The sequence below is a fragment of the Chondrus crispus genome, genomic scaffold (assembly GCF_000350225.1).
Source record: "Chondrus crispus Stackhouse genomic scaffold, scaffold_136, whole genome shotgun sequence".
In the NCBI taxonomy this organism is placed as follows: Eukaryota; Rhodophyta; class Florideophyceae; order Gigartinales; family Gigartinaceae; genus Chondrus; species Chondrus crispus.
The window spans coordinates 107171-134723 of NW_005179003.1; the positions used below are offsets into that span (position 1 = coordinate 107171).

The following is a 27553-nucleotide window of genomic DNA, read 5'->3' on the forward strand; positions in this document are numbered from 1 at the left end:
ACAATAGGCAACCACATTCCCATTTCGTAAAATCGTCAAAGCTTTAAGGCTCATGTGGCTGCGGTAACCGTCATACAAGAGCAAAACTTTTCGTCCTTGCCTGGTAAGGTGAGAAATGTTTTGCACGAACATCTCTGCCCACCGCGCGAAATTAGATTTATCTACGTCTGCCAATTCTTCTCTTGTAGTGACCAACGCGTTCGGGGGAAGGCAATCTGCGACTGACTGCTTGAGAAGTCCTTCATTACTCTCAATCACTCCATGCAGAATCCTGGTACCTTTAAAAATAAACAATGGTCTTCTGGTTACCCCAGATGCGAAAATGACGGGCATGATCGTTACTCTTGAAACGTTCTTGAACGTTGGAATGCGAACCTCGTGCATGCTTTCTCTAGGGGAAAACGTTCGAAACGAGGTAATGCCCAGTGCCTCTTTGTCGGCGGTGGCTCCAGTCTCGTCCAGGTTTGCTAAGCGACAAGGGTCTATATTGTGGTTTTTAATGAGCTGCTCCACCGCTGCAATGTGCGCTGTCAGCGTTTCTGCATTGATAGCATTGAACCGGATGCCTTCTTGCCGCAGGGCGCGTGCAAACGCGATGGGTTTGTGGTGACGTTTTTTGAATGACCTCACAAACTTTTCTCCAGGTCGGTTGTGTTTGACGGGGAGTTTTTGTTGACGCTCCGGGTCCATGTTACCGACGAGAATTTCAACTGCATCTTTAATAGTGTGGTGGCCCACCGGGTAGCCATGGCTTGCGTACGTCTTAATCAATTCAATTATTGTGTCTTCCTCTTCAGCGGTGAGGGTCCCACGATGATGCAGGGCTGCTCGTCGGGGTTGTCGTCAATTTTCTTGTAACGACGATGAAATGTGGATAAAGGTAGCTTAGCCATTCGCGCCGCACTGCGCATTGTAGCACCTTCTTTCACGGCGTCGACGGCCATGTTGAAATGAGCACGAGCCCGCACAAAATTGCGACGTATTCTCCGTTTCGAAATCGCCATGCTTCGAAGAGTCTTGAGAGGCTCTGGTTGCTGTGCCAACAGATACGGTCGCAGCCGAGTGAGAATCGCAGGGAAGATATACTGTATTCTACGGTGTCATCACGAAATGGCGCCTTTTTTTGGGTGTGGCGGGGACTGAGGATGGTGGTGTTTCGGTATGCATTTACGTCGCGGGGAAATGGGACTGTAATACCTGACTTTGCTTGCGTTTGGTGGGCACTTGGGCTGTTGTTCCTAATTATTGAATACTTTTCGTGGGTTTCTCATCGTTCCGCAGTTAGGAAGGGTGTTCCACTTAAGGGGCACCCCCCCTTTACATTGACAGGGAATGTGATTGAATCACATTCCCTGTCAATTCCATACAGCGTGTGACCAATCACATTCTCATGCTGCACAAGATCTCGCAAATTCCATCAACAACCCACGTCCAATTCACTGAGTCCACCGACATAAACATGCAATCCTCTGAAAAGGCGCACTATGCCTCCCACCTTTCACCTACGCTCCTCTGCCTCCCCCACCCATCTCGCTGCAATTCGCCCCGCAGTCGAAACCCTGCATCGACTGACACAACGCTCTGCCCAACATGAGCGAATCCCAAACTACCAAGCAACAAACAACCTCGTTGTTAGAGAACCTTTCATGTTCATCATTTCTGCGAACGGTGTGTTGTTCAAAAGACCGCTCGACCAAGTATGGATCCGACGTTCTCAAGGCTGCGCGATGTTATGAAGTAGCCACATGCAACGCTGATTCCAATTTCATCCTTCTTCTTGCACAGATTCTCCGGGATGGCCCTGAAGGGCTTGACCACAATATCCAAGATTCTATCAAATTACACAACCATGCCATCCACCTTGGCAACTCGGAGGCTATGGTACTCATGGGCATTTTCTATTTTCTTGGTGCAGATGGGATACCGGCGAATGAGGCCACGGCATACCAGCTCTTTCTACAAGCAGCCCATCTCGAACACGTGGGAGCCATGTCCTGGTTGGGTGCATTTCTAGAAGTCCAGTCGACGAGAGAACCCTCAGACGTTCCGCAAGTTTGTAAAGTTGATGCGTCTGTTGCAGATTCCTCTCAACATACTTTTCTCTTTACTGCTGCAATATGGTACCGAAAGGCTGCAGATAAAGGCCATTCCCGCTCCATGCTTAAGCTTGGACGCTTGCTTGAAAAAGGCAGTGAAAGAATTGAGCGCAATGTACCAGAAGCCATCGCGCTTTTCGAAAGAGCTGCTGATTTAGGAAACTTACAAGCAACGATGAAAGCCGCGCAATTGTATTATCAGGGTTCAGAAGGGCTGCCTCGAGATCTCGCAAAAGCTTTCCCTCTCTTCTTAGCAGCGGCGGAAAGCGGTGAAACAGGCGCAATATGCTACTTGGGTGATTGTTTGGAATATGATGAAGAGTTCGCAGTAGTTGACGCATGCCAGCTGGCGGCCGATGCAGAAAATTCTTTCGCGAAATACATACTCGAAGTCATGCTTCAAAAAGGTGAGCGTGTCAAGAAGCTACATTCCATGGCTGCTGTGGGACTATTTCGAAAAGCAGCGGACCGTGGCCATGGCAGGGCGATGGGTAGGCTTGGTATATCGCTTTATTATGGCAATGGGACACAGAGAGATATTGCCAATGCCATTGAGTGGTTCGGTAAAGCGGAGCGCGCAGCGCCCTTTGATTTCCTGATCAAAGCAGCGTTGGCGAAAGCTTTACTTGCAGAGGAGTCTGGGTCCTTCAAAGATCCCATCCGAGCTATAAGGTTGTTAGAAGAGGCCGTGCAATTGTATCCAGACTACTGCTATGGCCTTCATCTTCTAGCGGTGCAATATTGTTTGCAGACTGAAGGTTTAACGACAAGCAAGAAGAGAATTGCAGAGTTGTTCTCTCAAGCATCCAGTTCATCTCATACGGTAAGACGTGATCGCTTCCCGCTGACTGCGACGGTCATCAAGGCTGGAGAGTATTATCCCGCCGTGGTCGAAAATGTGTTTCGCAAGAGTTTTGTAAAGCCAAGGATGTGCCTGTTACTTGTTCTAGGCGGGGCTGCGCGCGGTAAAACGTCTACCGTAAGAAGCCTTCGAGGGTTGCCTTTCGTGAAGGCTCATGTTGCAACCGAAATGGCTGCTTTGAACAAGTTTATCGTTGAACCTGGTATCCGCGGATTGCCAGAGGAGGTGCTAAATGAGTATGACTTCAACGAAAATTCTCTTCGTGCGAACGTGTCTCGGCTCGAAACACCTTCTACATCGGCATTTAATATGCAAACGGCGAATGGGATAACGGAAGATCTTTTTGAAGCAGTCTCAGATGCGTTCGCTCCGCGGCAGCCTTGCCCAAATCAAAGCATTTTCGAGACTAAAGATAGAAAACATGCTGATGTCATTGAGTTAATGAGAGATTCACTCACATTGCCTGACTTTCCATCTGGATTCCGAAAAAGTGTTGCACAGGTTTGGGATATGGGGGGGCAGTCGAAGTATGAGATGGCACACTCCCTGGTAATTGCCCGCGGAAGTATTCTCGTCTTCGTTACAGATTTGAAGAGGGTAGCTGATGAAAGGACAAGAATAAGCGAGGTGGCGGTGCTTTGTTATTGGATGCAGTTGGCCCACTTTCTTGTATGTGATGAGGCTGAGGTGCGAGTGATCATTGTGGGGACACGAAAATCGCAATGTGACGAAGTCGCAACACTGCGAATATTGAAGAAAAGCCTTGGAACGCAACTTTCTCCGAAGGTGTACAATTCGTGGATCAGGACGAGAAAAGGGTGTCGTGAGGATTTTTCAAAGTTTATTGTGATTGAGAACAGTAGGACACTGCAGGGTCCTAAAGAAAGTGGACTAGAGGAGCTGGAGCGTTCTGTGGCAGTTTTGGCAGACGAAATAGTTGCTAGAAGAGGTAATGTTCCGGTGCGGTGGCTTGCATTAGTGGACAAACTTGAACGAGAAAATGCAAGACTCGGATACTTACTGTTTCAGAGGGATTTCGTTCTACAGGTGAGCGTAGAATTCCCAGGATTTGCGAAGGATAATGAGGAAAGAGAGAATGATGTGGTGTGCGCTCTGCGGTGTTTTGCTTCGATGGGAAGACTGACGTTTTTGAAGCTGGACGAGACGGAGTGGTACGTTTTCGTGGATGTTGGAAGGATCGCCGGTTTACTGGGGAAGCTAACAATGCCAGAAGACCGACTGCAAGATCAGTTGAGCTCTGAAGATATCGAGAGTCTAGCTGAAGGGCAGATATCTCAGAGCGGATTGTTTTGCCTGTGGAATGCACATTCTGAAGAAGAAAATCAACTCATGCTGAAAATCCTGTGTCGTTTTGATTTGCTGGTATTATTGAAGGGGACGGAAGAGTCTATTTGGGAAGGGAACGCCATGATTGGTATACCAGCTTTGATGAGAAGTGGATGGGATGATTTCAAATGGGGCAGTACGCCCGGCGAGAAGGACCTAGAGGTGGTAACAGAATTCGAAGAAGCAATTCCAAACAGTCTTCTTGGCTTCCTTATTGCTCACGTTTATCACATGCAGGCAGCAGGGAGAGACCCCTATAGTCGCATCGGGGGTGAGGCGTGCAAGTTTCGAGCAGATGCTCTTCTGATACGGTTGCGAGATGGGAGCAGGGCGTTCATGTGTCTGAACGGGAATGAGCGCAAAATTGTGTGGAAATTCCGAGGAATGAATCCAGAGCGTTTAGCGGCGGACTTCATAGGCAGCCTAGATGGGGGCACGGACAACTCTTCAAGGATAATGAACGTCAATCATAGGCACGTTATTTTTTTAGATTGTAGTGTTTCGCGGGAGGGTTGCGGTGCATTCCGGAGTGTTGAAATCGAGCTGTCACGAGAATGGCTTTTGGAAAGAAACGGAAAGAGGGGTGTTTTTGACTCTGAGCTGCTGAAACGACTGGCACAAATAATGGGAAGATATCAAGAGTCCCTACCGGTAGAAGGCCTATGCTGCCGATCCTGCTTTAGACCGTGGACGATCTCAGATGTGGAGCATTCTTTGGGGCTGACCCAGACTTGCCATCCAGGAGGGGTCAGTCCCCTGCAAAGGGTAATGCCTCCGAACCATTACGACGTGTTCATTAGCCATGCCGGCCCGGACAAAATGGCCATGGCAAACCCCCTTTACCAAAGTTTGACACGACACAATGTGAATGTCTTTTTGGATTTCGAAGGATTACAGATTCTAGACAGCACCGCGTCCGAAGAAATGAACCGGGCAATGAATGAAGCTCGCATTGGTGTATTCATCCTTTCGCCAGAGTTTGCAGCGCGGGAATGGACGATGCGGGAACTTCGATGCTTTCTCGATCGGGACGAAACGTGCAGGCTCGAAAAGCGCAGTAGACCGGTACTACTGCCAATCTTTCATCGACTGAGTCTGACTGAGTGTTCAAGGTGCGATGAGCTTGTCTACAATGAGAACAGCGAGCACTATGAACTTTTGCAGGCGGAACGCTTTTATGAACAGTCTCGGCAGGACATTTGCACAACGGAGGGTGCAATCGCAGCTCTGAAAGGGTTGAGGAGACATGCAGGAGTAGTAAAGCAGAGGTTGGGAGGCGGAGACTATCTATCCAGCGCTGAGCTCGTGGAAACCGCAGCAGAAAGGATCTTGGGATACACTCTGAAATACAGAGGCCTGGCTGAGGATATGAAATTGGGATGTGCACAGCACGAGTGAATTGTGACACGCAAAAGCAGGCTGTAACTGTAACTGTGAGGATAAGCTGCCTCCATGAAAGAGCGATAAGAAAAACATGTTTTGGGTTTTCGGGTGTGCAGAATCTGGTGGGAGAGTGCCTGGAAGTGAAAGTCATAGATAGTTTGAGGTAGTGTCGTAAGAATGCAAAAGGTCCCTGCTGTGCCTTGCACGCTGGGTCCCGTTTCATGATCGAGTTGGTACATAACTTGGTGTGCACAAGCTTTAGGAACAGTTTGATGAACCGAGTAATTAGATTTTCAATCACGTTGTACAGTTTCAGATCCCTTCAGACAATAAAACACCATCCTGCTTTACCACCACACGGTCCTCGCCTCTAGTTCTCTCGCTCTCATTAATGCCTCGTCTTCATTGTCAACTTTCTCATGCTGGCCTACTCACGCACATGGCAGTATGCATGTGGAAAGTGTAAGAAGGTTTTTGTCAGCATGATGTAGTAGAGCGCTTTACGCCAATTCCGCAGATAACAGAAACCCGAGAGCTACTTCCACAGGTCTCCCCCTAAAAGGGTGGGAGAGGGAAGAGGGTGAAATCGGATGCACTACCGAAGCGCATCAAGGGGCTAGTCGTTTCCCCACCCGATCGAGAAGTCATCCCCAGTCGACGGTTTCGTTCCCCGGAAGGGCGCGCGCGTTAAGACGTGAAACGTTCAGACTTGGAGTCGTCGAGGAGCATCGCCAACAAATATCGGTCTTCATCCCTTTCTTTGCGTCCGCCGGACACGTCGTAACTCTGCGCAATTCTGTATATGTTTCTCCTCGTTTCGTTTCGAATAATCATCTGGACAGGTCAACCAGATCCAAATATTGACCTTTCGCTTCTTTACATCAGCAACTTTGCATGCTTCTGGCAGAACATCCGACACGCTGTCCCAGCAGCGTTCCGGTTCGAGCACACAAATATAACAGTCGGCTCAAAGCAGCAATTGTATCTGAAACCCGTCATCAATCTATCAATGGCATTGAGAGGCATTTACCAAACATTGAAGCTCATAGGGCGCATGGAAGAACATTGAAAAGATGGACCCTCCGGCTACAATACAGACATGATCATTATCCATGCGGCACTGCGGGAAGAATACAAACTCCCTTCTTTTCTGCATGAGAGCTAAATATGTATCTTTCTCATCCCTCTTAATCACTCTAAATGCCCATGCTGAGCATGCAACAGAAAACTTCTCCATGATTTAACATCTCTTCCAGAACTGCTGCTCGCAGGAATCGCTTGAAACGTTGAACACATTTCCACAGTCGTCACAATAGATTTTGATGTCACGAATGTCCAGTACCCGATGACTGCAGGCATCTTTGTACGTACACGCCATGACACAGGAGCTTGCGAAAAGAACGAGGAAAAGCACCACTAAGGACTGAGACCTCGTAGCCATGCCTGCTAGAAATTCTCAATGCCGAGTTAAGGGGATTTCAAGAAGGTACGAACTTCCTGCGGCTTCACATCATCGAATCTCCTTTGCACTTTATGTTAATGGGCATCAATCTAAATTTTCTGAGAGACCACTGTCACAGGGGAGAAAGCAGCAACTTGGATGACTTTCGCAGGTGGGTTTGCCTTCGCCTCACAAGACGGTACAACAACATCTATCAAATCTTATTGGTTCCGGAACTAAGCCCCCACATGCGTCGTTGCCGAAACACTTCCTCTCGAGATTTGCATGTGACCGAATCCATGCCAAAGCGCCACCTCCAGGCCTGATTTCATGTCGCAGGACACTTCGCGACGTTAAATGGGAACCTTGTGTTATGAAACACTCTTTCCAACTCAGTGCTCCCAAATACACTAGTCGCTCGCTTGTCTTGGAACAAGACTATTGCACAATGCGTGGTGTAAGAGCCGAGTCACCAACACTGCGCTCATACAGTACTGTAACACACTTTTCACTTATGCTTCATACAGCAACAACAGCAACATGCTTGGATACAAGGTGAAGTGAGATGACATAGACGGTGACACTGCAGTATAGAGAAGCGCCTCTTCTCCGGAGCAATCCAATCTTCTCATCCAAGCATAACTAACTAAATTGGCCACAAAACATTGCAAATACACTATTCTGAACTGACTGTTTGCATATCCAGATTTCTCAGAGAAGTTCCCACTGCGGCCGCGTTGCCTGTAAACTATTACGATTATATATATTACATGTATTCAATACGGACCTGAGGCACTCATCTTCACCTTTCTCCACCGATGTGATTCAATAACCACGACTCCACCTTTTTTCCGGTAGATTACAGTACGACTGTTACGTTCGGTCTAGAGCGTTTACCCGACTGGGGTCTTTCCTCACGTGAGACCAGCCCTTCTTTGCAAAAATATATACTTGATATTGCAAATCTAGAAAGTCATTTCCGACACCAACCACTGCTTTAGTCAATTATCATATCTCAAAGAACACCGGATTGCAGTTTGAATACGCCGAAAGACAAAGAATCTGGTTAGGTTTAAACTCTACGCGACCCGCTTTTTTAAACGAGCGTTCTGGTTTCGAAGTAATTTTGCAAAGCGTTTCAAGGTTGCAAAAAAGACTTCTTTTACAGGCATTTCTAAAACGGACCAGGAAGGACAAGTAGTTCCCACCAAAACCTTTCCTTCCGCAACGCAAAAATCAAGTACAGTGGCGAGGGTATCTTTCCGTTCTTATAGAAAGCAAAAGTCCAGAAAAAATTGGTTTAAAAGTAACGTCATATCTGAAGACGACGGTCCAATAGAAACTCAGATCTTGTGGCTACTTTTTGATATGCCATGGCATACTGTATGCAATGTGGTAAAAGGGGGGGCCTCCAGGCCAGGAGACATGCCGGGGGGGAGGTGTACAGTAACGTTGTCCGTAAAATAACGCGTTGTTTTTTTCCATTTGCCCACAAACTCGCTGGACGTAAAGTAAACCCGAGTTTGAAAAATCCCACGAGTTTTGCGGACTGACCTCCAGCAAGGTACCTGCCCGCAACAAACGCAAGTCTGGTACATCGTTGTGCCGTCCGACGGATCACGTGCACCTGGGCAAATACTCGCTGAAGCAAATATTGTAGCTCGCCACAAGGATAGAATAGGCCTCAGTCGAAAGGGCGATGTGTTTCGTCTTCTTGACGGGCTGAGGGGGGCCGTTTAGAGAGGACCGCTTTTTAGAAGCTTCTACTTGTCTGTCTTCTGCGATTGCTTTAGCGGCATATGTGGCAGATCTTGTGGTGCTTCGATCCGTTGATGGACTCTGGTTAGATGAAGTGATAGGGGCGTCCATGACGCAAACCGGTACGAACCGTGCAGTATGAGACTCGTTTGTGCTGATGAGAGAGCGGAAACCCCACTTCGTTTTCCTTCAAGACGGGTCGATCCGGCACTGCCGTACAGTAATCAGACGGATGCGAAAACTCGTGGAAAACTCACATGTCCGGAGTTTTCGGTATGCTGTGAGTTTTGCAAAACTCGTTGTCTGAAAATTTTGCAATCAGAAAATCCGAGCAAACTCGCGGCCAAAACACGTATTTTCGCGACTTTACGGACAACGTTAGTATATGTAGTAGCGATATCCAACATGCAAAGCGCGTCAGAAAGTGCTTCATAGTTAACTAGGTATTAATTCCTTTTCGGCGCCAGATCCCACTGAACCATGCAATTCGTCGACGATGGGCGCAACAGCTCATCTGTGTCGAGGAGATGTTTTCATCAGCGATCAACCACGACGCGACGATTCCTGCTCTGAACCTCGCAAAACGCTAAACTGACAAATCTCATGTATAATACAGAATTTCCGACTAGCTCATGAAAGCGAAACAACTCACCCTGCGATCAGGAAAGGACGAAACAAAAATGAGCAATGGGAACTATTATGTTCCACTATGACAACGCTTTCAAAATAAAGGTTGTATCTCAAGAAACCTTCACTCCGTTCTCTATCATTGGTTTTAATGAGCTGGATATATGATACTATTTTTCCTTCTCGGTTTTACAGACTCTTTCATTAATGAATACTTCAGAAGCAACTACACATGCATAGAAGAGACGGGAGAAGGCCGCAACCCAGGCAAATAGATCAGTTCAAAAGCAGTAATGGTCTTCCATGACACTCATCGTAAGAAGAATTATAGCATCTCCTCTTGCTGGTTGCGGTCTGTCATCGGGAGTTAGTTGCATCAACTGTACCGCCGGTCTAATGCCATCTCATACTCTTGAGAAGCAGTGTGGCTTCATTTGTACTTGAGGGCAGCTCGCTAAACGCAACTCCAGCACAACGGATAAAGCGGAGTCCAACGAGCCATGGTAGAGTTTTTGAGAGCACGCATTCATCATTGACGTAGATGTAAACCTTGTCGTGCTTAATCCGAATCGAATATTTTGTGGGGTCCCCTGACCTCGGTCCGATTGGCAGAAGTTCTATGTCACCAGGATCGTCCAGCTTTTTCCAAAGACGCGCAAAAATCCAGTCTTGTTTCCCGTTTTGATCCCTACTCCACTGGAGGGCAACAACACGCGTACCGGGAAGAATATCTTCATGTGGGTCGACACTCACGAAGTAAGCAAACAAGAAATCTTCCACATCATGATTTTCTTGCTCTGGAATATGCACCTCTATGTCTTCAATAACTTCGTAATCTTCCGAGACTACCCTCGATGCCGTCCCGTCAGATCCAAAGTACCTAGCACTCTTTGTCTCCTGGAGCATTGACATTAGAGTTGTTCGATTGGCACTGAAGAAAACAAACTGTTCATCTCTGAAGGTCATCTGTTTGAAGCTCCACTGCTGAAACCCGTTGAGATCGGTGACAGGATTCCCATAACCGCTAACATAAAGAGACTGGTCTAAGAATTCTCGGAAGGGTGGGTAATCGGATGGGGCATCGTCCACGCATTCCGTCAGAACGAATGAGGAAAAGATGAACAGGATTACATATGTAAGAGGCATTTTGGTTAGTGATGGCCAGAGAGCTTAGAAGAATGCCAGAGCGTGGAGCAGCGGACATTGAGCTTGGATGCCCCAAGGTTTGTTGATGAGAACAATTCTTTTACGTTGGAGATGGTCAGTGGTACCATAAGGGTGGGCGTGGGCTTTAAATGAGAATTACAATCTGGCATAGTGCTTCTGACCTCGAAAATTTAGATGGAATGCTGCAGTGTCAATCACTATACATCGTTACTGAGGAGCCGGGCTTACCCTCGCGTGTCTGGAAGGCTTTGCTTTACTAGTAAAAATTTCCTTCAGCATATTCTCCCAACCAAGATGAACAAGATTTTGCTGCAAGATGTTGCTTAGAAAACAGTTGCGAGTATTCTAGACCTGATATGATACGCGTCTGTATAATACATAATCCTGAGTCCGCGCACCTACAAGAATCCTACGGTATCAAAGAATGCGGCAGAATCCTTGATGGACGTTGATTTCATCTCTATGCCACTGGGAGGCAACACCCCGCACGCCATGACTAGCAACAACACAACATATCTCAGTCGCCGAAAAACTTGGGAACTTTGACTGTATTCATAGAACGCACTTGTACACACATAAACGTCTAGCATCCCATGTGCAGCACCAGGACCCTTTCAACAGGAACGCCCCCAAAATTTAGTATTCGTTGCAAAGCAGCTTCCACAGGAAAAAAGCTCAAAACTCTGTAGTCGGCCTAGTGTCTAGGTGGCAAATGACCTCATATGAGGTCACTTTTCAACTTATTGTTCTCGACTTGTGCTAGCTCAACAAGATGGAAAAAAGATACTCTCGACACGGCAGTTGACTTCTACGTTGTGGAAGGGTGGAGTTTGGTGAGATCTGCACGTCTTCTCCAGCCATTTTTAAAATGCCCAAAAAGGAGCCTTTTTTGACCAACCTCAAAACGTTTTATGTTGATATCTTCGAAACCAAAACGCCTGTTTAAAAAGTCAACTCATCATTGATACTTCATTAGATTCTTAGTCTCTCTGTGCATTGACAACCGCCATCCCAATGTTTTGCAAGATGTTATTGCCGAGCGCGTATACGTTGAAGAAATGGTGTCCAAACTGAATGTTTTAAAGTTTCGATTTAATTTATATATTTTTGCAAAAAAAAGCTGGCCTCATATGAGGCCATGACTGACCTCATATGAGGTCAAATTGCTTGTCGTCTAGACACTAGAAAGACTGTGGTTCCGTGAACTCCGATACCCCCCGATCCCCGAGGGCGCGGGTGGCCGTCGGATACTTTATTGCGTCGCGACTACGGTATGCCCTATTGGCTATGTCTTATTTACTGTGGTGTGCTGTACTGTCGTCTGGATGTAACCACTGTTGTGTTGCACTGTGCGTCTCGCGCACTCCGTCCGAGCGTCGCTTTTGTTTTTCTGGATGTAACCACACTCCTCCTGACGTGAGTGGTGGGGGGCGCGAGTTGTTGTGGGGTAGGGGGGTGGTAGGCGTAGCTGTATGTGGGTTTGGTGCCGCTTGTACAGCATTGCCTTGAGGGGTTTTGTTAGGATGTCGGCGTACTGCTCCGTCGTGGGGATTCTGCGAATTGTGATTTCTCCCTTTTGTACGATGTCGTAGAGGTAGTGGTAGCGGACATCTATGCACTTGCGGCGGCGTGTGGCCCCCGTGCTATTCGCCGTTTGGACCGCGGCGGTATTGTCGATGTGCATGGTGGGGCGGGCGATTGTGATCCCCATTTCTGTGATCAATTTTTGCAGCCATGTTGTGAGTGTGGCAGCTTCGGCCGCTGCTATGTATTCTGCTTCGCAGGTGCTCTTCGCCACGACTGGCTGCTGCTTCGCTAGCCATTGTACGGGGGCACCGTTGACCATGGTTAGCATCCCTGTACTTGACTTCCTGGTGGTCTGGTCGTTCGCGTAGTCCGCGTCGGAGTACGCGTTGACTGTCACTCCTGTTTCCTTGTTTGATGGCATGAGTATGCCTTCGTTCTTCGTTGCTCTCAGGTATTGTGCAAGCCTCTGTACAGGTTTCCGGTGTCTGCGTGTTGGTTTCTTGAGTGCTCTTGCGAGAGCAGTGGTGGCGAATGCTATGTCGGGGGGGTGCTGTCCGCGATATATCGGATTTCTCCGACAGCTTTTTCGTATGTCGCCGCGATTTCTTCACATTTTTCTTCGCCTTCTGCTGGGGATCCATGTTGATGCCGTCCAGATAGGGGGTGCTCTTGGTGTTTCGCTCTTGCTGGGAAAGGAGGTCCACCACGTTGTCGATGTGCTCTGGCATGAACGGAGTTCGACTTGAAGCGTACGGCCACACGCCAGTGTGTCTGGATGAGAATCATTGCTAGCCTGGAACAAGACATCCTGCAACTCGCCGTTACCGCGAAAGGGTTGAAGCAATGCATATGCTTCGTTATACTCCTTTGAAGATGACGAGTCATCCCTCGTTGATCTAACGTTCATATTGAGGTCTCCACTAATGATGACCACGCCGACGGCATACTTGCGGCATAGCGGTATCGGGGAGGATACTATAGGGTGCCTCAGGGGAGCACTGGACGCTTGTGTAATGCTCCGGCCTGACGCAACGACAGGCAGCGTATCGTAAACTGTAGGTAATAATGGTAATTATTATTACGTCACGATAATGACATCCAATAGGCACAGGGCTTTTGGCGCATTTCCCTTTTCCCTTTTTTGAATCGGGGCGAAGGCTCTGGGTGAGCGTGCTGTGCACTCCGTGATAGCAGCACATCCGTACTCGCTCTTGGTCTTCCGTCTCCTCACGCTACCCGAAGGCTTTGGATGTGCGTGCTGTGCGCTCCGTGACTTTCCGATACTCGCACATCCGCTCTTGCTCCAGGTCTTCCGTCTTCTCACCCAACCCCATCTGCCCGATCTGCAACCCGTATAAAAGCGCTTTCGAGCCGTGGTACGTGACCACATTTGGGATGGTGGTGACGTTGACAAAGAAGCTCGACGACGACGAGGAGTACAATGTGCGCGCCCTCACCTGGCGCAACAATCAAGCCATCATCGAACATGAGGGCGGAAAACGATTCGCATCTGCAACCGATTTGTTGTTCAGCCTTGCGCTGCCTTGGGACGGAATGGATGGTTTGCTCAAGTGGCTGGTGGACATGGAGGGGATATGATTGGAGGCTGAGACAATACTGCGGATGGGATTTGACGATGATGGTGAGGGAGAATGTGAAAATACGGAGTATGCAATCGAACGGGTGGTGCTGGCTTCCGAGAGCAAACACGGCTGGCAAGAATCCCAATATTACGCATCGGCTGTTAAACATGGGGGTGCAGACACTTTCTGGGCAATACAGTTCTACACCATCGACAGTTTCCAACTTCCCTCACGAAACGCCGATGGACATAACAGCTCCTCACCCACTATCATATCAACTGGTTCTTCTTCATCACCGCGGTACCTCTTTGAGTCTTCGTCTCGCGCGAAACCACAGTGGCTGATGCAGGTGGACGAGTGGTGTTTCTGGAATCCAGATACCTTCTATTCCATGAGTGCGTCGGGAAATCGTGGACCATCAGCATTAGCACAGAAACTGTTGATTAGGAGCAGCCGCGTCTTCACTCGAAGTCGGAACGGGGAATGCATACGTGCTGCCATAGCAAATGGGTTGAATACTATGTGTGGGGTGGCCGTTGCGTAAGTTATGATACTGTGTGGACCCGTTGGCGCCTCGACCTTGAGTGAGGCTGGGGTATGGCTTCAAAGCAATATGCGGAGGTACACTATGGAGCCTGTTCACCTGCGCGGCGCTCCGTTCAGCTCCTGGATATTCACAACTTAAACTGCCAATGGAGTGTACCTTGCAGCTGTAGAAGGGGCTGACGAGCACAACGAGACGATGAACCATACCGTGGTTTTCGATACAGCGCGTAAGGAGGTCTTGGATTCTGCCGAACATTTAGCGCTGCGATTGGACCCGACTGTCTTCGCAGCATGCGTGGGTGATGGTTTCCGCTTCTCTCGGGTGACCCAGGCTCGAAAGCTTCAAGGGCAAACTATTGCTATGAAGCCAAACAAGAAATGTCGGAAGAAGCCTCGTTCTCTGAAGAGTGAGCATTCGCTGTACTCTTCAGCACAGTTTCGACATGGAAGGCATTGACAAAACTGGCAGTGAACAAAGGTTTCAGATACGAGGGTGACTCGTTCTGCTTTGTCAACAATATACTGCTGTCGATGAGACGCCTTTGCCGTCACGGAGTTCAGAGCTCGGTACATTTCGACGTTTTCGTTTGTCAACGCATCTGCTCAGTTATCCTACTTGTGGGTTTCCGATGGTATCAGGTGGGTGCAAATTCAGCCGATTGTCATATGGAAGTACATGCGATCGAGGCAGGTGCTGAATGGGCTCCCACGTGTCGCCTTCCGCATTGTATCCATACCACCGTACCTTAAGGAAGAGCTCACCATCCTCGGTGTGGCCATCGGCAATCACCTTATGCAAGACATGTTCCTTGCCCTCCCCACTTGGCTTTGGGCCGGTTGGTGTGGGTTGTGATGCTGGTGGGTCGAGGGCTACCTGTGCTTGTTGGGCAAGGCGTGTCCGCGATCGGGTCAAGCGCGATGTTGGCAAAGGAGTGTGCGATGTTCCTTCAACTCCCGGAGACACAATATTTCCTTTCACGTTGTTTCCGTCCTGCAAAATGCTTTGGGTCGACTCTTTATCAGTGGGTGACCCCAAAATGGCGGTTCCCGGGGCGTTTTCCGTACGTGATGAGTCGGTATCATGTTGTTCGTCCGTTGTCTGACTGTGACCGCTGTCCTTTTCGTCACGCTGTTGTGGAGTCGCGGAAACATCCTGCATGGTAGTGGATGGTGTAATATCTTCTCGCTCGCTAGCGGCGGATGTTTCCGATTCTTCAACTTGTGCTTCATGCGGACTTTGTGCGGTTGATACTGTTGGAGTATTGACATGCACTTCGGGACTTAAGGAATTCTCGGCGGAATATGGTGTTATGGAGGATACGGGCGGCGGTGCCCACACTGTAGTGCAATACGCACCTGAAAAGGGGGGTGAAAAGAAAGGAAAATATTTGGATATGAAAAGTAGTCCGGGTTGGGGGACACACATGTGAATAATTGCACGGTTTTAATTTTTTATTATTTTATTTTATTTAGTTAATTAGTTGGCATTAATTTTGCTGACACTAGATTAGATCTAGGATCTAGCGCCGCGAGCTACTGTAGTGGCTCCGGCGGGGCGATATATACCTTAGCCCTCTGACGACCAAGTCAGTAAAGGTAACCCGAGTTGCCAGAGTTGAATGTCGCCTTGGTCGAAGTCCGTCTTTCGCAAGACGCTGCCTTTTACCACAAATTACGTTATCTTTTGCGCTCGGGGGTTCCCTTTCCTTTTCCTTTATTTCACCTATCCTTTTCTATTTCTATCTCTATTTCTATTCCCTTATCTTGTATTGGTTCCACAGTGCCTGATTGCGATCCGCATTGTGACGACTGGAGTCATCGGGCTCTTGTGTTGGTTCTTTTGTTTGTGGTTGCTGCCATCGGCTTTGGTTGCGACCGGACCGGTGTACGTGTCTTGGCCATCGGGCGACACGTGGGTGTAGCGCTGCTACTTGTTTACGTCCACCGACGGAGGCTGTTGCAACGACGTTTCCCTCGAAGGTCCTGTTGTGTATACAGGACAGTGTTGGTTCCATCGGATACAGGTTGCGACCGTTCCGGTGTCGGTACTCTGCCATCGGGCAGTACGGAGGTGTAGCTCTGCTACGTGTTTGCTAATTCCCGTCGGGCTGCGTTGCGACGCCCCCGTCGAAGACCTTATCAAGGGTATAAGGTGCAACAGGCGCTCCGCGAGCATTGGCTTTACGACCCATCGGGCCCGGCTTCCCAATCACCGCCCCGAACTCGCCGAGCAGCTGCCTGTACAAGATTCTACCACCATTCGTCCCGGGGCGGGCCTCTTCCTTTTGCCCCCCCCCCTATCAGGGACTTGAGCTACTGTGGGCCGCAAACCCACTTAAAGGGAAAGGGAGAATCGGACACTCCGTAGGGCTGTGCCGTCGGCAACTCTTGTTGGTTGTTGTTTGTTGGTTGTGTTGTCGCTGGACCGTTGGACCCTGGTTCCGGTCTGACAGGCACATTGCACTACATAAGTGGTCTTCCGACCTAGAATCTGGAAACTACGAAGCCCGACCTAGAACCTGGAACTGAACAACGAAGTCGGAAATAGGTAAGTTAGTTCGATAGGTCTCGTTTATTAAGAGCGGACCATGGCATCAAGCCAACCCAAGGACGTCGGTCCTGGGGTCAGAAGGGCTGGATCAGCTCAAGAGTCGAGGATTCCGCGAGGACCTCGTACACGAAGCCAAGGAAATTCGGCTACTGATCCAGTCGCAGAAGCGTCCCCTTCGGGGACGGTCGTTGAGAAAAACGGCCTGGAAGAGAAGTTCGAAAAATTGAGCGAGGAGATTCGTCAGGAGACGAAGAACAAGCTCGACGAACTTCTGGGTATTTTTCCAAAGCAACAGGAGTTGCTAAAATCCGAGTTCCACGCTGTGCTTGAAGAGCTGACAGCCCGTGTGGTTCTCGTTGAGAATTTAGGCCCCGATGCGTCCCGGGGCCGAGATCCGGAAGTGCTGGATTCGCTAAAGCTCGCCGCGAAACAAGCGCGGCGAGACGCGAATCAGGCCCTGGAAACGCTGGCCAAGACAAGGGACAGCATCGACGACCGGTTCTACCGCGCTTCGCGGCGACTCAAGGACCTTGAGCAAGCTGCGGGCCGGGCCGAACCAAGTTTGGACGCGGGATCGCTCTCCGACGGAGAAGAAACCGACAGTCCAACGAAGAAGGACAAGTCAGTCCGAACCTGGGATTCCAAGTGGAGGAAACCCAAGTCGGCCAAGGGCCAAAAGAAGAAGAAAAGTCACTGCAGTGACGACCGCGAAAATTGCGACTCAAATTCGGAGTCGAATGTTTCAGAAGAAATTGGTGACGGCGGCTCGTCGAACCATTCCAGAAATTCCGACCGAAGATCGACAGACGGAAATGGAATTTCGTCGAATAAGAAGAGCTCCAAACGAGGCGGAGTCACTTCGTCCGCCTCGCGGAGAGACCAAGAAGCGGAACCAGAAGACATCGCGACGCGGCGCGGACCGCGATGGGAGGAGTTGGAGGAATTAAACCCGACCAATCACCTCTTCAAGAAGTTGCTTTCGTACAGGACGTACCGCCTGCGGAACCCGCGGACACGTTTTTCCGGCAAGCGCCGGACCGCCGTGCGAAAGATCAGAAGAGACATACCACCAAAGGTGAAGAGAGACAATACGTTCACAGGAGACGATGGCGTATTGGTTCTAGATTTTTAGCTAAGATAGTCCAAGAATTCGACACCCAGGAGATGAACGAAGGCCAAGCGATCCGCTTGCTACCGGAGTTCCTCAGCGGAATCGCCCTGAGACAGTACACTTTGGTGTCACAAACGGCGGGGTCCCACCATGGGAAAATATCCGTCTGGCCGGAGGCCGTACAGTGGCTATTGGGAAGCTTCGCCACCGATGAGGCAATCCGCCAAGCCGTACTCGCTTTACGGGAAGTACAGCAGCTACCGTCTGAAGACGAGATGGAATTTTATATCGGTCTGACGGACGCGACCAATCGATGTGGAAACGTATATTCGATGGAAGAACAAATGACGATGTTTATTGAAGGACTCGATTCGAGTATCAAGCCGATGGTATCTCCATACCGACAAGACAATCGGGACGTTTCGTTTTTGAGACTAGTTAATTACGCGAAGGCGCATGGCTCGGCGAGCCGCGCCAAGGAGAGGAAGACTAGGAGAGTCACAATGCAAGCGCCAGCGACGCTAAGGACGGGGGGAAGCAGAAGCCTGCGCACCCCACGCGAAAAACCCGCGGCGCTGTCCACTTGGCCGACTCAGTGTCTGCGTCCAGAGGACCTAGTACTGTTGATCAGGAAGAAAATGGATACGCAGGAGCACTGGTCGCCAAGGGCGATTTTTATGGCCCCTCCGCGGAATATGGAGACGAGGAGCACGGGGCTAGTGGGATGTCTACGCTACAGACGCCCACGTATACGACGGACTCGTATACAGAGGCCGCGGATCTCGTGTTAGCGTTTCGAGGGCGCGGACACACGCCAGCGCCAAGAATTCCTATGGAAGACAAGGGTACGGCCTTCAGAAGAACGGGCTGGACGGGCCGGCCGACGGCCCGAGGACCGCCAAGGTCGCCGTACCCTCCGAAGAAGCATGGCCTCGTATGCTATCATTGCTACGAGAAGGGGCACGGAGCGCCTACGTGTTTGCTCTCGTTCCGAGAGATGCACCGAGTTCTGAAGAACTACGAGATGCTCTCCCCGATGGAGAGGTTGGGAATTCCGTCGACAAGTTACCTGAAGGTAAAACAATGGTTCGAATCGCAGGCGGCGAGCACACCGAGTGCCTCTGCCGAAGGTTCGAACCGGACATCAGGGAGGCCGGCCGCGGGGCCGTCGTCGGATTGGAGAAGAATCCGCAGCGACGGGAAAACTAAGGGGGGGAATCTCAAAAAATTCGAAAGGAGAGATATGGGTCGGGCGAACCATGTCCGGGACCCAGTTCCCTTCCCCGCTTTTAGCGAAGGAGGCAGTCGACGACGAGGAGACAGTTGGAATCATCGATAACCCGAAAGGACCCATTGGGGTCAAGAAGATTCTGCGAAGAGGCAAGGACGATCCGCTGGAGCAAGTTCGACGCCCCTGGTACAGCGTCAAGCGCGGGGAATGTCCCGAGAAGATTTTGGTCCTTGCGAGGAAAAACTACAAAGTCTTCCCGGACATTGGACCGACGGTCGGATTGATGAGCCGTGTACTGTCCGTGTTGGACACCGGCGCGGGACCTAATCTCATCCGTAGATCCGAGCTTCCCGCAGGAATAGAGACTCTTGTGTCCTTCGGACCGACCCAAGACATCGGCGATGCGAATAACAGGCCACTCCGAACTCTAGGTACACTCAAAATGCCTGTGAGAGTTGGACGTTTCGTGGCTTCAGTCGAATTCATAGTTTGTGAAAAACTCGCAGTCCCCCTAATTCTAGGAGCGGACTATTGCGATAGGTTCGTGGAGGCTATCTACCCACGAAAGAGGACAGCTGAGTTGGCGGAGTTCTCGGAGGTTCCGATCGTACGGCGATTCTCGGCGAGAAAATCGAAGAAGCATTTGGTCCCAGGAGAGGGCGAGACTGATGCAAAAGGGGAGCGAGTTTCCCTCACGGTGAAGGTGGCAAGAGCCACGACCATTGAGCCAGGGGCGCAACACGTAGTCGAATGCACCTCGAAGAGGACTGGCTTGGTCGTCGTTCAACCCTACGCACCCGTATACGACAAGCACGGACTGGTAAGCACCAACGGTGTAGTTCAGGTTGAGCCTGACAACCTTTTAGATTGCTTGTAGCGAATTTTAGAAATTACCCTGTCAGGGTTCAAAAAGGCCAAGTGGTGGCGGAACTACTACCGCACCCGAGGGTCGTATTCAAGAGCAATTCCACCGTTGGTTAGGTACTTGGAATTCAAGAAAGAGACGAGGAAAAATTTACTAATTCCGCCCCGCCGCCTACGGGCGAGAGAAGATGCGAACCGTCGGAACAAGATCGCGAGGACCAGCAAGAAGAACGGGAGGAAGGGCTCTCCGCCACGGCAACTACGAAGCCGGAGCGGCGGATTGAGCCTCCCCCGCCGGACGTGGAGGAGCACGACATGAGCCACGTGCCGGACCGGCTGCGCGAAAGATTCCGTCGAATGTTGAAAAATATTCCCGCATGTGGGATGGGACCCTTGGTGAGATCAACACCACGGTCCACCGGATTGAACTGGCCCCGAATACAAGGCCAATTGCACAAGCTCCCTACCGAGCCTGTCCAAAGGCTCGGGAGGTCGAGGACGCAGAAGTACAGAAGATGTTAGAAGCAGGAGTCATCCAGCCGGCGCAGTCAGAATGGGCGTCGCCCGTTTTATTAGTGCCCAAGCCGGACGGATCGATGCGCTTTTGCGTAGACTACCGCAGGTAACGCGGCAACGGTGAAGGACACGTACCCTTTGCCGCGCATGGATGAGTGTCTGGACTCGTTGGGACACACCAAGGTCTTTTCCGCGTTGGACGCGATTTCAGGGTATTGGCAGATGCCTATTCCGGAAGCGGACCGCGACAAGACAGCCTTTTCGTTTCACTCAGGTCTCTACCGTTTTTCAAGAATGCCCTTCGGGCTTACCAACGCGCCAGCGACGTTTCAGAGAGCCATGGATATGCTGCTCTCTCCGTTCCGCTGGAAATGCTGCCTGGTATATCTAGATGATATCATCATCTTCAGCAAATCCTGGGAGGAGCACGTCTTTCACGTTGACGAAATACTGTCGGTATTGGAAAAGGCAGGTGTGAAGCTCAAGCTTCGCAAGTGCGAATTTTTCGTCGAAAAGATCAAGTACCTGGGCCATGTCGTTCGGCCAGGTACATTGGAAGTTGATGCCGCGCGAACCGCCACATTGGAACAAGTGAGGTACCCTCAAACGCAGACCCAGCTCAGGAGCTTCTTGGGACTTTGTAATGTCTACCGCAGATTCATTCCGCATTATGCGAAAATTGCGCATCCTCTAAACCAACTACTGAAGAAAGGACAACCGGTCCAGTTGGAAGGATTCGACGAACCGTGCAAGAAAGCTTTTCATAAGCTCAAGGACGCCATCTTGGCACCGCCGGTGTTGGCGCTGCCGAAGAAGGACCTACCCTACTCGGTAGATACGGATGCAAGTGACTATCAAATCGGCGCTGCATTATTTCAAACGCATCTGGATGCGCAACGTAAACCCATCGGGTTCTTTTCAAGAACGTTAGCCGCAGCCGAGAGAAACTATTCTGTATCAGAAAAAGAATGTCTAGCGGTAATTTGGGCCGTACAGACTCTAAGACCATATCTATATGGCGAGCACTTCATTGTGCATACCGACCATGCCTCATTGAGGTGGTTGATGAACGTAACCGACCCCAGCGGGAGATTAATCCGATGGAGGCTCCGCCTCTCGGAATTTGATTTCGAAATCAAGTACAAGAAGGGCAAGGCTATCAGCCAAGCTGATGCCCTGTCAAGATTACGGACCGCTGGAGAAACCGTCGACGAAATCGACGACGAAATTCCATGCTTTATGGCCGAACCGGCCGAGGGTACAGTGGAGGACGAGGACAATTTTGACGCGTTAGACGACATCCTCGCTCTTGAAGGGGGACCGCCCCTGATCCCCTCGATCATTTCCAAGCTGTCACTCCGGAGGAGCTCATTCGCAAGCAAGCCGTCGACCCCTTCTGCAACCGCATCAAGGAAGAAATGGACGCCGGAAAGGTGAGAACGTTCAGCATGGAGACCGAGGAACTCGAAGGAACTCTATGCCGTACCGCGGCGGAGTTTGTACAAGTGGTGATACCACAATCGTTAAGGGACCGCGTCCTAGGGTTGAGCCATTACGCAAAATTAGCAGGCCACCCAGGAGGCAGGAAACTTTACAAGACATTGAGAAGATATTTCTACTGGCCTACGATGGCCCTAGACTGCTACGCAGTCGCGAAGAATTGCGCCGCATGTGCGCGGGAAAGGGTGAAGTTAAGAAGAAACACGAAGGAAATGAAGCTGTTCACGCCCAAGGCTCCGCTGGAGTTTGTCGCCATCGACATCCTCGGCGAGCTAATTACAACTAAACGAGGAAATCGGTATATTCTCGTGATCAGCGATCGATACTCGAAACTGGTACGAACCGTACCGTTGAAGAAGATATCAGCTGCACACATCGCACAAGCCTTCGTTCACCATTTGGTATTCGTGTACGGACCACCGGTCAAGCTGCTGTCCGACAATGGAACACAGTTCACGGCCCGGTTCTTTCAGAACGTCTGTCGAATTCTCGGCATACGCAATGTGTTCACGACTACGTACCACCCGCAAGCCAACGGCCAAGTTGAGAGACTTAACCGCACGCTGACTTCCGCGTTGCGAAAATATGTGGGAGAGCATCCCAAGGACTGGGACCTATTTAGCGACGCCGTGACGTTCGCATACAACACGCAAGTTCATCGAACTACGAACATTGCGCCCTTCGAGCTGGTGTTAGCTCGGGCGCCGAGAACCATTGCGTTACAAACACAGCCAAGTTTGGAAGGATTTAGCTCGAATCGAGCGTACTACCTGAAATGGCAGTCGTGGTTGGAAAGCCTGATGATAGGCGCTGGTAAGAGCTTGCGGAAAGAACAAGCGCGCTACAAGCGAAATTTCGACGCAAGGCTCCGCAAGCCGAAGTATGACATCCCTTCAGGATCATACGTATTCCTTCGGAAAGAGCAAGGCACGGCCACCGAGCAGAAAAATAAGTTGGCACAAGTGGCTACGGGTCCGTATCAAGTGAAGGAGTCAACTGAGAATACGGTCGCCATTGCCATCGGCGACCAAGAAGAGCGCGTGTCGCGAGATCGAGTCGAATTAGCCCCTAGTTCCATGGACTACACGCCGATAATCGGGCTACGACAAGCGCTACAGTTCCTCAATCGAGAAGGGGAACGAGAAGAACCCGCCGCGCAAGCGAAGGGCAGGACGGATGACGGATCGTTGGTAAATCAGGAAGCTGTGGCCATCCCGCCCGATCTACAAGAGATGGGAGGTTCGGAAGAGCAGGATGAGGATGAGTCGCTGGCTCTTCGGAAGGGGGACGGACAGTTGGACACGCAGGAAGAAGGAACCGGGGGTCAGGAGTACGTGATCGACAAAATAGTCGACCACGCTTATCAAGATGGAAAATTAATTCTCAAGGTGGAATGGTATGGCTACGCGATTGAGGACGCGACGTGGGAGCCGATTTCTCAGCTACCGCGCAGCGCAGCGGTGACCTATTTCCGGAGGAAGAGACTGCCCCTCCCGCCGCAAGTCGCACGCGCGAGACCAGGATGAGCTCCATACAGAATGTGATGATGGAAAGCGAAAAGAAGACGCGAGCCGCAACCAGTTTCCTATGTTTTTACCTTCTTAACTGTTCCGTTTCGTCTTTGTTTTTTTGGGTTGTTTTGTTTTTTTATGTTTGTTTTTCCTTCCCGAGACGCACCTAGGTCGGCCATTACGGAGCGAGCGTGCGTAGTTTCGGGAGAGCACGACAGGCGCCCAAGGGCGACAGGGGATTGCGAACCGCCGATCGTGATTAAGGCTACAAGCTGTATCTCGAGTCGAGGAAGAAGTCTGTTCTACAAGGGAGCGGGTGTGACGAGAAGATTGGAGAAGAAGGGGATGCATCAGACTGACGAGTGTGTAACCTTCGAGATAAGGTAGAGGGTTGGGAGAGGACGCAGTCGATGGGCGACTGCACGCGGACGAGGCAGATCAAGACGACGCGTGGATGCGAGAAGTGAGAGAACCGCGACTGAAATAGTGGAGATAGGATGAAAACAATCGCTCGCCTGGAGGGTGATCGAATCGAGAATCAGCAACCGGATATCGGTTCTGTGCGGAGTTATGAGGCTCCAAGGTATTCGCGTGGTAGCGAACGGGGATGCCCACGTCGAGAAGTTATCAAGTTGGAAAGGATGTTACGGATCGCGCCGTGATGAGGAGTAAGGACGGTCCTCACACACGCATGCCCAGGCGGGATTACGCATGCGGGACGTTGTCGAGCCGAGACGGACGCGGTGAACCACAGCACGAAGCTAGCGAGGAATGAGCATAGCGGAAGTAAGGCGCATCGGCAATGGCGAGAAGGAAAGATGAGGTGAGACGGGCAGGTATGCGTGGCTTAACGTTCATAGAGATAGAGCGGCGAGACGCGCTACATCAGGAAATGACGAAGTCCCTGCAGCCTCAGGTGGAGACAAGGCGCAAATTACGTATGATCACGCGTCGCATGGGAGCGCACGCAAAGGGACGTTTAGATCAGGGATCCATACTCGTCTGAATCAATTTGAATGGAAATGTTTGTGAGGTTTTTCACGAATAGACAACGGAGAAGTGGTGCGCGCTAACGCGCGAGAATACACCGTGTGGAGGGGACAAATTGTTTCGTCATTTTTCGTTGTCTATGATGATGACGAAAATCCGCGCGACGTCGTCACCAAGAGGATCAACCGCTTGCTTTTCAGTTGTTTTGTCTTTTTCCACTTCTATCTCTGTTGTGTTTTTGTTTTTATTTCCTTGGTTTGAGACGTCGACGACACAACCCGGCACAGCCTACACCTATCAGAAAGCCTACAAGGGCTAGGGAAGAACGAAGAAGAGGTTAATCGAAAAAGGGGAAGACATGGGTCGACGACGTAAGACACGTTAACACGACCCGTGAATACTTTAACCGCGTGACAGACTGAAGAGGGACTTTCTCCCGTCAGACGAATGAACTTGCGACGCACCAGCCCCACTTCGGAAACCGGATCGGCATTTTTGAGGTCCACTCGAGAAGAGGAGACTCCCACTGATCACCTTTCGTCAATCTCTTGACACTACTATTTTTATATATCATGAGGGACGGGCGAGGAGGATGAACGTGCGCCTAAGCCCGGGACGCGACGCTCACGAGCGATAGATGGCTCTAGAAGTAGGGAGCGTCGAAACATTGATCCCCCACAACACTGTCTACGGCGCAACTCCGCCCCAGCCCCACGAGCAACGCACGCCGACCCCGTCACATCAGTCGTAGCAGACCCTCCGGGTACGATATACAATCATTATCGGCTATGTCTGACCACCTCGGTCGCGCTGCGTACAGACAAAAAGAAAAGGGAGAGAAGAAGGAAAAGTAACTTGTTGTGCCGTTCCGTCAGAAGACGCAGAGACCCCGGAACAACGCTCCTCTCGTGAAGGGGGAAAATTGGAGGACAGCCGACGGTCCGTGAGGAGTCTAAATGGAAAAAGAAAAAGAGAATTTGAGGGAAGTGACCCTGACCCGACGAGCTAAAAGAGTTCAACAGAACCGCACGGAAGGCATCCTTAGGAACGCCTTGACGAGCTCAAACGGGGACATGATATAGAACCAAACAGGTCGCTGGCAACAATAGACCCTCAAACCGAGGCTCCCCAGAGAAAACTTTCTCGGGCCCCGAGTATTTTTCTCATACCCCTGGGCATGAGGTGTGACAATCCATTGACACAGTTTCCGATCACGTTCGTTTTCGCTTGAGACAAGGACAGGGGCCTTTCGCACGCGACCATTCCCCGTCGGTGAAGAAGAGGATACCGCCAGCCCTGACTAACAATGCCGAACACAGACGAAACGGCACTGCAAAGACCCCAAGTGTGCGGTTCGACCTGCTCGAGACGACCTCACCGCGCTATTTCAAAAAAGGGAGTGAGAAGCGACGTTTGAAAAGAAGGGAAAAACGCGCATGACGCTTACGAGTCCGTCGGAAGAGAAGAAGGGCTACGTGGCCGCCTGAAATTGACGGGACTGCCGAGTAGAGCTCAAAATTGTGTTGACATTTGAGGTCGACGAGCTCGAAAGAAAGCTTGAACATAGCAATGACCCACATTTATTTGTTGAAATTCCGGACCCCCTCGCCTGACCAAAGCTGAAAATAGTGAGCTTTAGCAAAAAAAGGCCCCGAGAACATATTGACGTCGCCAATATGAAAGGGAGGAACTAGGAGGACGGTACTAGCCGAAGGGAAACGATGGCTCGCGTGTAGAAGAACAAACGTTTCGTGGACACGCGAGGAAGACGGGTACGACTACCGAAAACGAGGACGACGTGCAAATGGCGAGTAACCCTCGCAATGTTTTTACCGAGTATCGACGATTTGGTACTGTAGGCTCTAAGGCCTGCGCGAGAGCAGAACCCCGTCGAGGAGGTCACATTTCGTGGCACCTCGTACGAAGAAGACCGTATTCGTCAAAGACAGACGTTTCATGAAGTGATACGAGCTCCGACGCCCTTTACGAATCTTTTTATTGTCGCAGGGTCGACGCGAGGGAGATTAAAACAATGGCCACAGATTTCTGTTGACGGTCGCGGGCACGAGTGGCCTCCGTCGTACGACAACCGAACGAGGAAAAGAATGAGGATTTGTCCCCACACCCCGCCTACGTAGCACCCCCGAAGTTTAGAAGCTGGCAATGATTTCCGAGAACGGATGTCTGCAATACTTCCCGCAGTGTCCCCCGCCAGTTAGGAGGGTAACCACAAAATGGACGTCTCGTTCAAATCCCGACCACAGGCTGAGGACACTTCCGAACACCTGTACATGTGTCAAATTCGTACACGACACTTTGTCCTTGCAAGGCTTAAATTGCGATGAAGCCTCTGATCCAAGGCCCAGAACCCTGTGACTCCCGTCGTCGACGTCGACATATCGAGACCTGCTTATCAGCGACGACGAAAGGGAAATGACGGCGCCGACTTCGCGACGACGACGCAGTGGTGGTCAGAGGACATAATAGAGGGCACATTGACACCACCTCATTTCACATGACGAAGCCACGAGGACAACTCGACGACAACGTCACAAAGGAAAGAGAGACTGTAAGGACAGTGTAGCTCTAGAACACGGCCACACCGGCTGCAATGGATATAAGGCCAAAGCAACTAAACCTCGCGGACGCCGCACACTTCGGTGGGGTCGGCTCCGTAAGAACAACAAGTGCTCGACGAAGACAGACGCGTTCCCAGGTGACGCACGTCTCGCGGCGCCTTCAGAAATTTTATTGGGGAAAGTAGAAGCGTGAATTAACGAGACAACCCGGATCGCGAGGTGTCAACCTCCTGAGATCGGATACCGGGAACAATGAGGTAGAGAAAAAAATGTTACGACGAAGTAGCTGCTGAGACGTGGACGTCAATTGACATGACGTTGGCGGGTCGAAAGGGAAGTGCAAATATAGAGAGGACAAACGGA

The 27553-nt window shown here is 50.5% G+C and overlaps 6 protein-coding genes; 1 reads left to right on the forward strand and 5 right to left on the reverse strand.

Annotated features, from left to right (window-relative positions):
• Positions 1–2157: 2157 nt before the first annotated feature.
• Positions 2158–6041, forward strand: CHC_T00009272001 (Sel1-repeat containing protein). XM_005713399.1 is given in 2 exon segments: positions 2158–5703; positions 5704–6041. The coding sequence occupies 1 exon segment, from the start codon at positions 2158–2160 to the stop codon at positions 5701–5703; it is 3546 nt and encodes a 1181-aa protein (XP_005713456.1). The 3' UTR covers positions 5704–6041.
• Positions 6042–11966: 5925 nt separating this feature from the next.
• Positions 11967–12629, reverse strand: CHC_T00002368001 (hypothetical protein). The gene has a single exon (XM_005713400.1). It carries the CDS (start codon positions 12627–12629, stop codon positions 11967–11969), a length of 663 nt encoding a protein of 220 aa, XP_005713457.1.
• Positions 12630–12742: 113 nt separating this feature from the next.
• CHC_T00002369001 (hypothetical protein) lies at positions 12743–13093 on the reverse strand. Its single transcript, XM_005713401.1, has one exon. The coding sequence runs from the start codon at positions 13091–13093 to the stop codon at positions 12743–12745; it is 351 nt and encodes a 116-aa protein (XP_005713458.1).
• A 1122-nt stretch (positions 13094–14215) lies between these two features.
• CHC_T00002370001 (hypothetical protein) lies at positions 14216–14593 on the reverse strand. Its single transcript, XM_005713402.1, has one exon. It carries the CDS (start codon positions 14591–14593, stop codon positions 14216–14218), a length of 378 nt encoding a protein of 125 aa, XP_005713459.1.
• An 86-nt stretch (positions 14594–14679) lies between these two features.
• On the reverse strand, positions 14680–14910 carry CHC_T00002371001 (hypothetical protein). Its single transcript, XM_005713403.1, has one exon. The coding sequence runs from the start codon at positions 14908–14910 to the stop codon at positions 14680–14682; it is 231 nt and encodes a 76-aa protein (XP_005713460.1).
• A 34-nt stretch (positions 14911–14944) lies between these two features.
• CHC_T00002372001 (hypothetical protein) lies at positions 14945–15763 on the reverse strand. The gene has a single exon (XM_005713404.1). The coding sequence runs from the start codon at positions 15761–15763 to the stop codon at positions 14945–14947; it is 819 nt and encodes a 272-aa protein (XP_005713461.1).
• Positions 15764–27553: the final 11790 nt, after the last annotated feature.

Excerpts from the sequence above, each read along its gene's own strand:
- CHC_T00009272001 (XM_005713399.1), top strand. The coding sequence starts at position 2,158 with ATGCTTAAGCTTGGACGCTTGCTTGAAAAAGGCAGTGAAAGAATTGAG.
- CHC_T00002368001 (XM_005713400.1), bottom strand. The coding sequence starts at position 12,629 with ATGCCATCAAACAAGGAAACAGGAGTGACAGTCAACGCGTACTCCGAC.
- CHC_T00002369001 (XM_005713401.1), bottom strand. The coding sequence starts at position 13,093 with ATGACTCGTCATCTTCAAAGGAGTATAACGAAGCATATGCATTGCTTC.
- CHC_T00002370001 (XM_005713402.1), bottom strand. The coding sequence starts at position 14,593 with ATGTTCGGCAGAATCCAAGACCTCCTTACGCGCTGTATCGAAAACCAC.
- CHC_T00002371001 (XM_005713403.1), bottom strand. The coding sequence starts at position 14,910 with ATGTACCGAGCTCTGAACTCCGTGACGGCAAAGGCGTCTCATCGACAG.
- CHC_T00002372001 (XM_005713404.1), bottom strand. The coding sequence starts at position 15,763 with ATGTGTGTCCCCCAACCCGGACTACTTTTCATATCCAAATATTTTCCT.